This window comes from Gigantopelta aegis, chromosome 9, assembly GCF_016097555.1.
Source record: "Gigantopelta aegis isolate Gae_Host chromosome 9, Gae_host_genome, whole genome shotgun sequence".
NCBI lineage: Eukaryota > Metazoa > Mollusca > Gastropoda > Neomphalida > Peltospiridae > Gigantopelta > Gigantopelta aegis.
This window is the reverse complement of record NC_054707.1, coordinates 64,295,129-64,309,757: the sequence shown is the minus strand read 5'-3', so window position 1 is coordinate 64,309,757 and position 14,629 is coordinate 64,295,129. Positions and strand designations below refer to the sequence as shown.

At 37.6% G+C, this 14,629-nt stretch overlaps 1 protein-coding gene across 3 annotated transcripts in view; it reads left to right on the top strand.

Moving 5' to 3' along the window:
• Window positions 1–12,887, top strand: part of LOC121380609 (lactadherin-like) — a 107,396-nt gene extending 94,509 nt beyond the window's left edge. For all 3 annotated transcript variants that reach the window (XM_041509506.1, XM_041509507.1, XM_041509505.1), the window contains 4 exons: window positions 3,325–3,372; window positions 4,103–4,348; window positions 5,112–5,168; window positions 7,392–12,887. In XM_041509506.1, the coding sequence (XP_041365440.1) occupies window positions 3,325–3,372; window positions 4,103–4,348; window positions 5,112–5,168; window positions 7,392–7,672 (632 nt within the window). In that variant the 3' untranslated portion in view covers window positions 7,673–12,887. The remainder of the gene's footprint in view (window positions 1–3,324; window positions 3,373–4,102; window positions 4,349–5,111; window positions 5,169–7,391) is intronic.
• The last annotated feature ends 1,742 nt before the right edge of the window (window positions 12,888–14,629 follow it).

The window sequence follows — 14,629 nt, the reverse complement described above, 5'->3', positions numbered from 1 at the left end:
ATGTTGCAACTTTAGACTCTTGCCATTAATGTATACAAAAGGCAAACACTAGTGTGTATGAACAAGATGAAATGTACGTTTAAAAGGTTTGGGGAGGAATATAGCTTACTTGGTAGGGTACTTGCCTGTGGTGCTACTGTCGTAAGATAGAGCCCCCTCAGACGACTTAATTTTAGAGGAGGGGTCCCCACCAGTGCCCCACGATTGGCATATCAAAGGCCATGGTATGTACTGTCCTGTCTGTGTGAAAGTGCACATAAAAGATTCCTTGCTGCTAATTTTGAACTGAAGACTATGTCAGAATTACCATATATTAAACATCGAGTAGTCGATGATTAAGAGATGAATGTGTTCTTATGGTTTCTTTAAACGAAACAAAATTTAACTTTACCTTGAAGAGGCTGTATCTTATATAATCAAACATCCAATAGCTAGCGATGATCAATTAATCAATGTGCTCTAGTGGTGTTGTTAAATAAAACAAACTTATATAATACAATTCTGAAGGGTTTGTTACACATAATATAAGTAATTACGGTCATTGACATTTTAGGGTTAATTTGCAAGTGAAAAACAGTATTTATTACGCATACCATTATACAGTACTTAACCCTAGAATCTTCAAGAACGTAATTTGACTGGAGGCCGTATCTTCATTCACGTTGTAACAATAGTACACGTGGGATAAGATGAAGTAAGTTAATACGTGATTAGTGCCAACATAAAACTTGACACTCATCATTACGTTTCATTCCACAATTTGATTAACTACTATAGGGAATTTAATTTCTTGTCACTCAAATAAACTTTGAAAGCGCGTGAACGCTTCGCCTGTTAGGGATTTGCCAAAACGAAAACGAAACACATTCTGTTTGATCTGTTTTTAAAGGTCTTAATCCACTTTACCACTGAAATAACAAATAATACAGGACGTGGTTTCGTGTCTTAATATTTACAAAGCGTCTTATGTTCACTGAAAGTGTTGCCTTTGTTGTTCCCGTTGTTTTCGTTTTTGAAAGAAGCTTATTCTGAATGTGTTTTAATTGTAAAATCGTATCAGCGCACAGAGTAAATTGACGATGCGCTTGTTTTGTTCGGTTTAGTCAATATTGTGACAGGCAAAAACGAAATATATAGAACGGTTTTTTAACGACACCATCAACACACTGGAATGTTTAAACGACGTAATGTGACACATCTTGAAGTATGTCAAAGGCCGTGGTATATGTTATCCTGTAGGTGGGAAAGTCCGTATAAAACATCCCTTGTTGTTAAGGAAACTTCTGTCGCATAACAGCATGGACCTTATTATAATTTTAAATGTAATTTATATGCATGTTCCCTTAGACAGGAAAACATATAACACGTTCTTTCGTGTACCAGTAGTGGAGCACTGGTTGGGACGGGTGAAAACTGTGGGTCCAGTGAGGGGTTGGGGTCCATCCTATGACAGATCATACCTCAAGAGAGCGCACCATCACGTTTCAGCATATCACCACGCCCCTTTTACGTTATACGTGATGTCACCTCCATTTCCACCTGGAGCTCGGTGCTACTGAAAGGGAGGCGGTGATAAACAAGTGGTTATTAAATTTATGCACCATGCGCATACGCTCTAAATTAAAAGGACACTCATTGTGTTTTACGCGTTTCCCACCCTCAATAAACTGCAACAGTGCGTCGAAACAATAGCAAAAGAAGAAGATCCGCATGACAGTAGTTCACCTCAGTCCACACGTCACAATTTATGAGACAAAGAAACACATATTTCCATCAACTTATGCATGCATCACTGCCTGGAAAAAATCCACAACACAGATATAAAACTAGTGTGGCTTGGTACAAACAACAAGAGTTACTTCTTTTTTTCTTTGTCCAAATAAAGAAATTTGTTTTTGGTTGGGTGACTTTTAAAGAAAAAGATTAAAACGGAATCTGCTAAGTCATGATGATGCTCATGATGCCAAGCATAATTATGATGTATTGAACAAAACAAGAACGACAACCGTAGACAGATAAACATTTCACAAACAGGAACGATAACCTCCACCAGATAAGCCTTGGCTCGAAACCCACAGACTGTCTTGGCATCAGGGCACGCGTGGTTGAGCAGGGGATATGTCACCACAAACTGCCATCATTTCTAAAGGATAGATAAAAAATATAGGTGGAATACAAAACAAGGGTCAAGACAGGGTTTCTTCTCCCGACTGCTTGTTAGTGATTAGGTATTGTGAGGTACTGTAATTACCGGCAGCGGGCGGTCATGACTCCAGATGTACCAACAACATTGAGGAATTCAATGACGTCTCGAAAGCTAAACTCTTCTTTGAAAGACTTATTACGAGTCAGTGAATGATTGCCGCGCTTGAAAAACATGCTGCAAGGCTTCGGAATAGACATTTTTTTGTTTGACGTTCGAATAATTGCATCGTATTAAACGCTCGACTTGTCTGGGTAGTCAGGTGAAGAGAATTTGAAAAGAAAGTTTTCCGTATCTCCCAAACCAAGTCGTGTAACATTTGCATATTTTAGCAACGCATTCTTAAGTCAGTGTCTAAAATAAGTATGCATGTGTGCTTCACCCATCTACTGGCGTACTCTTAAGATATTCAAATATAAATTTACGAAGTACAATAACGAATGTTCGAAACTATGCGTGGAATGCATTCAGGTTGGCGATGTGAAGTAAACTGTGGGGACGGTGGGGTGAATAGCAAATTGAAGATGATTCTTTGTCCCGCTAACACAAGTAACCAGTTTCTTCTTCTTCTTCCTTACCACAAAATAATAAAGGACCGTCGAAGTCCAGTACTGGTGAAAGTGAACCCCTGCTTTTCAAATGGCGTAAAACGTGGTCTGACATACTGACTCTTTAGGGCGATTCATGCATGCCTCCCGTATACACTATTGAACCTTCGGATACCAGTAACAAATTATACGTAATGTTTTAGACATCCCCCCCCCCCCCCCCCCCCCCCCCCCCCCCCCCAGACATCAAAATGCAATACAATCATTGCAAAACACAATGTTCTGGAATCATAGTCCTCAAGCACACTCAATTCTGTATCAAATAAGAACCGGTATCTACAACGTGTGGCTGTTCTGGCCTGTAGGAACCATACGTGGAAGTGGGTGGGTGAGGCGCGCAGGCACATATTTGGTTTATAATTATGTTTGGGGCCTCTAGTGGGGAACACACGCTTCCCTCAAAAGTCACCCCACCCTCCCCCGGTCCCTATAGGTCTGTTGTTATATTATAATATCAAATATTGTGCATGTAGAAGTATCCTTGTTTAAAGTGAGACATTTTCATGTTTTCAGGACGATGTTCACAAGGTTTCATGAGAGTGAACGAAGACACTCCATGTGGTACGCATAACGTTTACTTCACACATTTACAGCACATGCATGTTAGTATACAGTACTAGCGTAACATGCACAAACCCCACAGACTGTTCGGGTTGTTTTTTTTCTGGGGGTTTTCTGACTAAAACGTAATAACCCATCAGTGGAATAGTTATGTTTTCATCATATTTTACTTTTGTCGTTCATGTCAATTGTTGCTTAAGATTGTTAGAAGTATACGGAAAGAGTTCAACATGCTTAATGTTTTATATTTTACAGATGGACGTTTTGCAGTAGCTGCAGCGTTGTAGTTTTCATTATTTAGGTTATCATGGTTCTGTGTCACCTGTTTTGGTTAGATCATTAGACTGTTTTCTGTTGGGAATTGAAATATACAGACACCAGATTGATGTTTTGGTAATGGTAAACTAGAAAAATTGACCTAAAATGGTTACGCTGTCAATAACTGATACAGGATATGTTCAGTGTTGGAATATTCCATAATACATAACTATTTTTACAGAAACATCCATTCATTCCAAGTATTCCATTTCTCCTCAATAGAGAGAAGTAATTTAATGGTATACAGCCATTAAAACTGAATTTTACTGGAATTTCGCAGACTGGGGACAGGGTGTAGACCCCTAGAAATCTCCCCCTGTATAAATGTCTGCCTGTTATAAGAACCATTCAAATATTAATTAGACTGTTTACGATGCACAGTTTTGGTTATCTTTATTGTTACGTGTTGCAGTTGAAAACTTGGCGTTCAAGAAAGAGAGCTGGATCAACAACAAGCGACACTACAAACGTCACATCAGGAATCAACTGCAGGCGGGCCACGCGTCACGCGCCGTGGACGGTAACCTTGACCTGACCTTCACTAGTTGCACAATTCTGGACAATCTGTACGGCGACAACCCAGTGTGGACGGTTGATCTAGGTACCAAGCAGGCTGTGGCTGGAATCATTATTTACACGTGGCAGGGCGACAGTCCAGGTGAGTGTATGTTCATGACAGTAAAACCCACAGGGCCAGATCCATGACATATATTTGGGAGGGGTGGGGTAAGAAAAAATGGGCACATGGACTAACAATGGATTTAAAATAAACCAGTTTAAAAAAAACACCCAGAAAGCAAGCACTTGAATATATTTAGGGGAGACGAGACATCTGACCCCCCCCCCCACCCCACCATTAGATACGCCTCTGACCCAGACCCCTCTTAAATGTTAAACATCTGAGTCATCTATGCATGCCGATGATCGACAGGCATTCTCAAGAAGATCCTTTTGTATCGATGAGTATTTTGGTTTTGAAAATTTGAGCATGATGGTTTTACAATATGGGCAGATACCTTTCAATTGATTAGTATTCTCGTTTTAGAAATAATGCCCTAGTGGTTTTACAGTATTGGATGATACCTTTCAATTGTTTTATAAGGTCTTGTTCTGAGCAATATTTGAATGCACTAGTTGAATGCCCATGGTGATTTTGCAACATTGAAAAATACTTTTACATTCGTTCACAACAATATCTTGTCCTATTGTAAAACCTATAGTTGGAAATACAGTTAAGCTGTCTTATCTTTGTCGTTTAATCTTTCACTGAAATTTATTTTTTAAATTTAATTTTGACTATTCGAAGAAGACACTGTATATTATTTGCCATGTAGCTACTATAGGCTAGACATAGCCCGGTGCGACTGTCTGTCTGTCACTACTGATGGAGAAGTTATGAAAATCGTTACTTCTATTTGCAGACGGCACCCCAATTTCAGGTGGAATACAGAGCTATCCGGTGCAAGGTCACGTTCAAGGTGAGACACTTTACTTTCTTCTTTGATCCCTCCCCAGCCATTAGGTGCACTCTGGCGATGCTACAGAGTAGAACTGAAATGTGTAATAAAGTGAATATGTGGTGGTTAATAACAGCAGGTGTTCAATTACAATACAACTAGAGAATTCATAGTTTTAAATATGTTTCGTATTGAAGTAAATTTCTTTCTTGTTAAAACATAATATTTGCTTGTTTAGGATGGGGTTTTTTTTTGGTTTTATATTTTGTTTGTTGGTTGTTGTTAGGGGGGTTGTTTGGTGTGGGGGTTGTTGTTTTTTTGGAGGGGGTCGTTTTATGTTTTGTTTTGTTGTTTGTTGGGTTGTTTTAGGGGGGTTTTGTTTTTAAATTTAATTTTTTATTTAATTTTATCATGAAAACTATTTGTGGAATTTGTCACGATTCATAACCACACGTTAATATTTTCACAAAAGCGTATGTAACCAATAAAAAAAGCAAGATGACATCGTAGTAAACTCGTGGGAAGTTTTCTGTGTGTTTAGTCCACGCCGGCTACATATTGTGAAAAACATCAAAGTGGTGCACAACCATTGCTATTTCAAAGACATAGCACACAGGTTAACAAAAGGATTATTACATTGCACCGAAATCATGTTACAAATATTGCCTCTGTGCTTCCATACTTCTCCCCCACCCTGTAATAATCAACAAAACGCAACCCTAGAACGACGGGATGTCGTTACGTTTCGATAATTCTAAACATGTTAAATTATGCACATTCGAATTACAAGGTGATAACAAGTAAAGGCTTTCGGTGTAATTATTGTTGTTGTTTTGTTTTTTCCTGGACACATTTCTTTTCTCGTTTTAGTGCATTTTTATCCCCTTAATGTTTTACTCTCAGCAGTCTAGGTAATTTATTTAATAGTAGCTAATCCTTTGAATCCTTTCTTTGTATATATAAGCGAGATCACTTTTAGTCGCCGCGCGGACGAAGCACCTCGCAGCGATTCGTAAGCCGAAACGCGTTCAGTAAACGTTTAATAGAGGTTAACTCGAGGTGCGCGCAAATTGTTTCGTTGTTGATATTTACGACAGACACCACATTAAAAAGTCGACTGGTATTCACTCTTTGGCTGGGTGGTTTTGGTGTAGGTATACTTACGTATAGGGTTATGTTTGATGGGGGTCACGTTCGGGTCAAAGTACGTTAGGTCTCGAAACCGACCTCCTCAGGTGAACGAGTGTCAACGTGTTATTTTTTTCCACCCGAGCCTATTGTAGAGTCAATGCCCATAGTCTATTAATTATACATATATAGCACGCGTTTGCTCTGCATTAAAACATAACGACGGGTGTAAAACGTTTTAATCTACTTCAAACCAAAAGAAAACAAAGGGGTGAAGATATAATTATTAATTTTATTATCCTTTATATTAGAAGTAAAGTGTGCGTGTTTGTGATGTTTATACATAAAAACCTATTGCCAGTTAAAATCTGACATCAAAGATATTCATTTGTATTGTTCTAAATTCCTAACAAAATTAACGATACGTGAAAGAAAATGTTCCGAAAACGGATGAATAAATCTTTTGCGACGCCGTAGAGCAAACAGTATATAACATGGATGTATCCCTGTCTTTCCCCGGAGAATCGAAGGGTGTGCCCAAGACATACGTACTTGAACCATCAGTGGAGAAACAAAATTGCGTGCCAAATGGTTTATTGATTGACATGAGGAATGTTATATCTTTTTTTTAAATATCATATAGCAGGAATGTTATATCTTATTATAACTGATCTTCGCAGACTATATTGCTTACATTATCAGTGTTACAAACTTGAACAATACGTAGTCTTACATCCTACCACTGAAATGCTAAAATCCACTTTGGTTTGGAGTCGGTATTGGGATGCGAACTCAATACCGTCCAGCCTCATGAGCAGTGGCCGGTAACGTTTTGTTCACGGAATTACTGCCTATCAGTGATAGGGTTAATCTTATGAGCATTAAGAAACTCTGAACACTTTAGAGGTACTTGGGTCGAAGGATCGAATCTCCTCAGTGGACATATTCTCTTGTGGTCTCTCTCCCCCCCCCCCCCCCCCCCCCCCCCCCGCACCGGATGGAACGTTGTTCAAGGAATATTATTATATATTATGTTGTTGTTGTTGTTTCAGAGAGGAAGGAGTGTACGTCGTTCAGGGAATATTATTATATATTATGTTGTTGTTGTTGTTTCAGAGAGGAAGGAGGGCACGTCGTTCAGGGAGTACATGAAGAACCTCGACAAGCTCGTTATCTACGTGGACGAGAAGCTCAAGGACGACGACGAGACGTACGCGTCCGGCAACATGTGCAACTACGTCTCGAGCCTCAACAACGCGCTGTTCGCCAGGAAGATCCACATGCAGTGCATTCGGCGCCACGAGGGCCGCTACGTCCTCATCGAGGCCTGGGGCGTGCCCAACAGCTGGAGCCGACTCTTCAGCGCCGTCCTCTGTGAGGTGCAGGTCTACAGCTAATACAGACCTGGGGCTTGTTCACGTTTGTTTTATTCAGACTGAGAACAGTGGAGATAATGGGAGTTTATGCAGATCATGGGACTTCATGGGTTCCAGGTGAAACAAAAAATAAAATAAAACAAAACAAAACAAAAATAAAAACACTTAAAAGGGTAAACATCAGCTGGAAGATTATTGCTTTCAAGTAATAATTAAAAAAATATATAAATAAAGACTAAAACCGTGTAAATGGAACTGACATGATGTGACCTCATCGTTTGAAAGACCGGAAGAGTTGTATATCCCTTCAAAACATTGTTAATATACTTTCTGGTTGTGAACGTTTATAGTTACGATCGATTTAGTAAGGGTGTTACAGAATACATCTAGTGCTTATCTTACAAACACAAAATTACTTACAAATGAGACACGACATTTCACTCATGAGGACAAGCGTTGTGTTGAATCACGTGATCTTGTGTTACGTCACTGTGTGCTTCCATAGATGTGATTGTCGGGTGTAAGGGACACCAACACATACTACTGCCAAAGACTGACTTGTCAGCAAAGAGGTCACACTCAACGGTTCTGAAACACGTAGTTGTGTTCTAAGTTCAAATAATACAATATGCAGCTGTTGTTATTTCGTATGTTACAAGATACGGCTGTTTTCATTTCGTATTTTACAAGATACAGCTGTGACCCAAATTCGTATATTATGCAATGCAGCTGTGTTTTCTTGACTTCGTATATAACAAGATACAGCTGTGTTTTCTTGACTTGGCATATTACAATGTACATCTGTGTCAGAAGTATAATACACGATGCAGCTGTCTTTACACGATACAGCTGTTTATATTACATCATGCAGCTGTTTCCTAAGTTAGTATATTACATGTAAGAGCTATATCCAAAGTTCGTATGTTACATGTTACAGCTGTTTTATGTTTGTATATTACGTGTTATATTGTTCTAATTTCATATATACATGATAAGCTGTGTTCGAGAACATACGTATCGTATGGGCAAATATACAAATAGATCACTTAATTAAAAAACAAATATTTAAAAATATTTATGTACATAAATGCAACTTCGATTACGTCATGAAGAAAACCTATTTCTGGTGTGATCAAAGGACAATTAATATATTGGTGGCACTAACATACTTCACCATATGTAATAAATGTTTTTCATTCAGCAGTAAATGCCTTACAAAAACGTCAAAACAAATTGGAAATTAGTTGCGATGACACACGTTAATGTCATATATGTCAGACATTTAATAATTTATCAGTATCGAACCGATATTACATTTTGACCATTTATCACATTATACTGTATTTAAAAAAAAACTTTAAAAAAGCACCATCACAAATAAATTAATGTATGTCTGTTCATGGAACGAAGACCAAATTTACCGTCTTGCCAGCTGGCTAAGGAGTTGCATGTACTTGTGTTCATCTTATCGAAATATGTCGTATTGTTCTTACACGTATTCAGTGTTGCCCACTGCTGACAGCAATAACACTGCTGACATGTTTATATGCCAAAGGAATAAAATATATTGTTTATATACGATTATATATATATATATATATATATATATATATATATATATATATATATATATATATATATATATATTAGTGTTACTTGTATCATTTCGATAGCTTTTGGTCACAGTACAGAACCCGTAGGAATGATATGTTAAGTGGGAGGGAGGGGCACGCACGCTATAGTGAGGGATGGGCTGGGGACATAAGCACATTTCAAGTGATTTATATGTACAATGTATATTCTAAATGTTAGGGGAAAACAGTAAATGTTTTGTGTGTTAAGTAAAAAGCAAAGCCCCCATCAACGATTCCTACGGGCCTGCGGTTGCAAAGTTTAGATCGCCATAAAGACATAACTAATAGGAAACATTATTGGCAAATACCTCGAGTTATTTTAGTTTAAGAACTATAATAATTGTCTCAGTTAATTTCAACACATCCCGGTACATCGTATTTTCCCTCACAGCCTTCTCCATTTTATTATCAGACCGGAAGGTCGACTATTGTTCCATTTTACAGTCATATTGTTTTTAAATTTAATACAGCATTTTTAAAAAACATTTAACATGCATCTGTAGCAATATATTCCAACAGACATGTTTAATTTAGTTGGACCTAGCAGTAATACAGTGATATAGTAAAATACGATTCCATGTTATATATTCTATCTAACTTAAAGCAGCCATCGAAGTGTGGCATGTTTATGTATCGTGATATTAGATTAAAATAGGGCAGAACAATTGATTTAAAAAAAAACTTAACAATGGCAATGAATACGTTTCATAATTTATGAAAGTGTAAATTGTTTCATTTATTCTAATTTCATTGCTAGGTCATAAGATATACAGTTATGTGTAAATATATATGAAAAAGAAAACAATGTATGATACAGTTGCTAATACTGTACTGTATTGTATGGTGCACTTGTTAATACTGTACTGCTGAAGTACACCTCCAAAACACTACCTGAGTACCAACTATGATGTTTTATGAACTCATTGTTCACTATAATAAGTGGCAGCTAAGACTTTGAGCTGCCTATCCCATAATGCATAATATAGTATTCGTTCGATGTCTCGACAAATTAAACCAGTCAAAGGTCTGTTATGTATTCAGCTGACTGTACATCCGTTTGTTATTTCTTTTACAGCAGTCCGTTTTATGATAAGCACATTCATAGTTTTATAATTATAAATCTATGTAATGTTTATTAAGTTCAAAGTAGCTGCTATCCAAATGTGCTGACTGAACGAATGATGTATAACGACACACCAGCACAAAAATACACAGCGGCTATTGGGTGTCTTAACTAAACAGAAATCATAATCGAATAGGATTACATTAAAGATGATCGTGGGATAGGCAGATTATCGAAATATAGAAGCATATCGATATTAAATGTAACCGTATTAACACCACCCGATATCAGAAACATGCTGTACAAAGTATACTGTTGCTAATAATATTATATAGCATAATGACCAAACTGGATAGTGTATTAGCGCTGTTTTGTGTTTTGTCAAATATGCTTTGAAACCAGTCATAATAATATACGGTTAGTTTCTCATGAATCACCATGGCAACTGTGAATACACAGTGGTGTCACCGGATGTTCATGAGAAGTGTCCACGTCTAACAATGGTAATTGAGAATTTCCGTCTTACTGTTCAGCAGCGAATATTTTGAAAGCATGCATTAACCCTGAGATATATGATCATACTATGTATACAATTGTACACAAATGCTTAACTAGCATTTACTGCTGAAACATATACTCAGACCAGTAGTGACGCAATAATTCCGCGAAACGGTTTGCGCATAATGCCTCGTATTGCCAAAAAAACGTCCTGTCAAGAGTTGTTACTGATTGGTCCGTTAGATATCACCCTTGGCAACACTGACGTTGGTTTCTCCCCCGATAGAAGCTCTTGGCACGGTCATAGCCGTATGTCCGGGAGGGGCGTGCTTGAATCTTCAGCGAGTGTTCTCTCATGTCAAACAATGACACTGATGTATTGACATTTGTAATTCAGTTTTATTGAAATTTACAAGTTTGTTGCTACTCGTTTTCTTTTCTAGCAGTTTAGATAAGGCCAGTGTAGAGTTCAAGGACGCGGAGATCGTATTAAAACAGGAGCCGATTTCACAAAACATCGCAAGATTCCGACTCGCAGTTATACCTGCCATACGTTTTAATGTGCTTGGCATATGTTTTACACACAACATTACACCATTATGGATGATTGAGCATTACAAGGACATATGGAAATTAAATATGTAAATGTCAACCTGCACATGTATATTAGTTGTATTGTTAGTAGTAGTACGAATTGTGGTTTAGTCGTAGATTTACGTTTACGTGAACACTAGTTCAACGATGTTTTGTAAAACTGGTTCCTCGGATCTCTAACAATAATCTTAATAATCAAAAGAGAATATTCTGAATGCTACTATAGGTAGACGTCGGGAATTATAAAACAAAATACGGACTAACGGACTAATCTTTTTATATACCTCACAGTGCATAATTTATTTATTGTTGTACATATTAGAATTATTGTTTGTAAAGTGGTGCATATATATCATATTATTGTGTCGATATTATTTTGTACTAAAGAGTCTGTATGAAATGAATTCCTGTTTTGATTTTGGTGTTTAATTGTTTGTGATTTTAGAAGTGGTGCTGCGGTTAATTTGTATTTGATGTTACGTGTCCATAAAGAAAAAACAACACGGTTAATGGGGTATAGTGATGTTATAAAGAACCAATACTTGACCATGTTCGTGTTCACTGTGTTTATCTTGTTTATATAACTGGTTTACTACCAAAATATCAATCAACGGTGATGGACAATGGGATGGGGTGTGGTAAATCCCTATTTTGGCTGTATTTAATACATTAATATTGTTCAAGACCCAGCAAACATTTACAGATTTTCATTTTAAATGTATTTTAGTTTTATAATAATGTTGGAAAACACATGCCGGAGCAGAGGGTTTAAGCTTTGAAACGTCTATAGATTAATAGTATACTACATAGATTAATCATATACTGCTGTCCAATTGCAGTAAACTCCATCATCAAACTTTACTTTCACGCCTTAGCTTACACAAAACCAGGAGAATATGAATTAACCCTCACGTTCTAAAAAACAAAAGCTTAAGATTGTCGATGGTTCCTTGACGTATTTTAATATACACGTATGTTGTTTTCTCATTACGACCATACATATAAAGTTCACCAATTATCTCCTGACAACCATTCTATTTTACAGTTTGTTGGGCGGGGGTGTGTTCTAAGTTTAATAATCTTTAATTCACCGTTTTCACTGTTATAAAATAGACTGTCATGTATTTGTATACATCAGAAAGATGTTTTATCAACAGTACGATATTAGCACCAGCCTGGCAAAACGTTACGATGATGCATTTTTAACTTTTGCCAAGCAATAGCTCACGTTAGAGTTAAGTGCATTATTTAATTATGTAGCAAAAGACGATTCATTGTAAATAACAATATTGTATTTCACTCTCCTTCTTGTTTGTTTTTGTGATTTTGTTGATGTTTATCGGCGGTACTGTTAATGTTAATATGTAAATAGTTAACTTTATACGTTACGTACACCATGACTGTACTACGATATTACCGTACTTATCTAATAAATAATAATGTTGTTTGGAAACGAGTCTGTCTTTATAGGTAGCACATCACCATTAATTCGTCTATGCAACTGAACACAATTTCATTGTCAGAATATATTCTGTGAAAAATACAAAATCGAGAGTTAAAGTTTGTTTTGTTTAACGAAGGAAGAAAATGTTTTATTTAACGAAGCACTCAACACATTTACGGTTATATGGCGTCAGACATATGGTTAAGGACCACACAGATATATAGAGAGAGGAAACCCGCTGTCGCCACTTCATGGGCTACTCTTTTCGATTAGCAGCAAGGGATCTTTTGTATGCATCATCCCACAGACAGGATAGTACATACCACAGCCTTTGTTACACCAGTCGTGGTGTTGTTCAACGACACCACTAGAGCACATTGATTTGTTAATCATCGACTATTATGTCAAACATTTGGTAATTCTGACATATAGTCTTTAGACAGGAAAACCGCCACATTTTTTCCCATTAATAGCAAAGGATTTTTCTACATGCACCATCCCACAGACATGGTAGCACATACCACGGCCTTTGATATACCAGTCATGGTGCACTGGGTGGAACGAGAAAAAGTCCAATGGGTGAATATGAAGAGGGACACATGAGTTTCAGGACTTGCTTTCCCGTGACAACTGCCTAAACAAAATCAACATAGGTTGACCAAGACTATTTTCTGTCGGTCATCCTCATTTTTCTATTATACAAGTGCCAGTTTACTACATGCACAGTTGTTGTCAGATGAAACTAACAATAACGAGTAACTTCAAACTGTGGGGTTTAATTAAATACTACAGATATCAACCTGCCTTTAATCATCAAATAATTATTACAATTCTGAACGACACATAAGCATACGAGGCGCGGGGGGGGGGGGGGGGGGGGGGGGGGGAGAGAGACAACTGCTCTGCTAGTGCTGGGGCAAATAATATACAGATATTTGGGCAACATGTGCTAACCTGAGACTTTTCTACCATGTATTTCCATCATTCTACCCTCAAATTAGTTCAAATCCATGTACAAAATGCGTAGTGATTCGTTTGCAACCCTATATAGCTATTTAGTAGTAACGCTAATGATAAATTATTAATAAATGGTGTTATCCAGATTCGGGCATTTTTTTTTAATTCAAGCAAAAGACAACCTGCCCGCCCCCTTCTCCTACAAAAATGAGAGCCCGTACGTCTATGGAACGACAAAACCGAAATACATGGCCTGGGCCGTATTTCTGCACAATGCAGAGTCGAATGGGCATTTGGCAAAATAGTGGTTGATTCCATACATCTATCAAGTGTCTCATCTATAAGAGGACAGCCACTCGCGAAGAGATCCTTCACTGGAGATTTCACAATTTCCTAAATCGGATTACATGTATATGGAACATGTTACAGAATATAGAACATAATATATTCACATTATTTACAATAAAGGGCACGTAGACTAACTCCATGAAAATGGCACTTCGATGAAAATTGTAAACAAACTGTTGGGACATTAAAATCTTATATCTGCCCGTGGCATTATTTGATGCTATCTTCATTGCATGTGCCACAACAATACTGACATTGCATATTTGTGATGTCATTAAAGCCCTGATAAGAATCGCACTCAACCGTTTGTATGACGGTCGTTTACTTTCTTTAACAAATTCTCAAGAGACGTCAAAGTTAGACAGGGGCGGGACGTAGCTCAGTGGTACAGCGCTCGCCTGATCTAGGATCGATTCCCGTCGGTGGGCCCATTGGGCCAT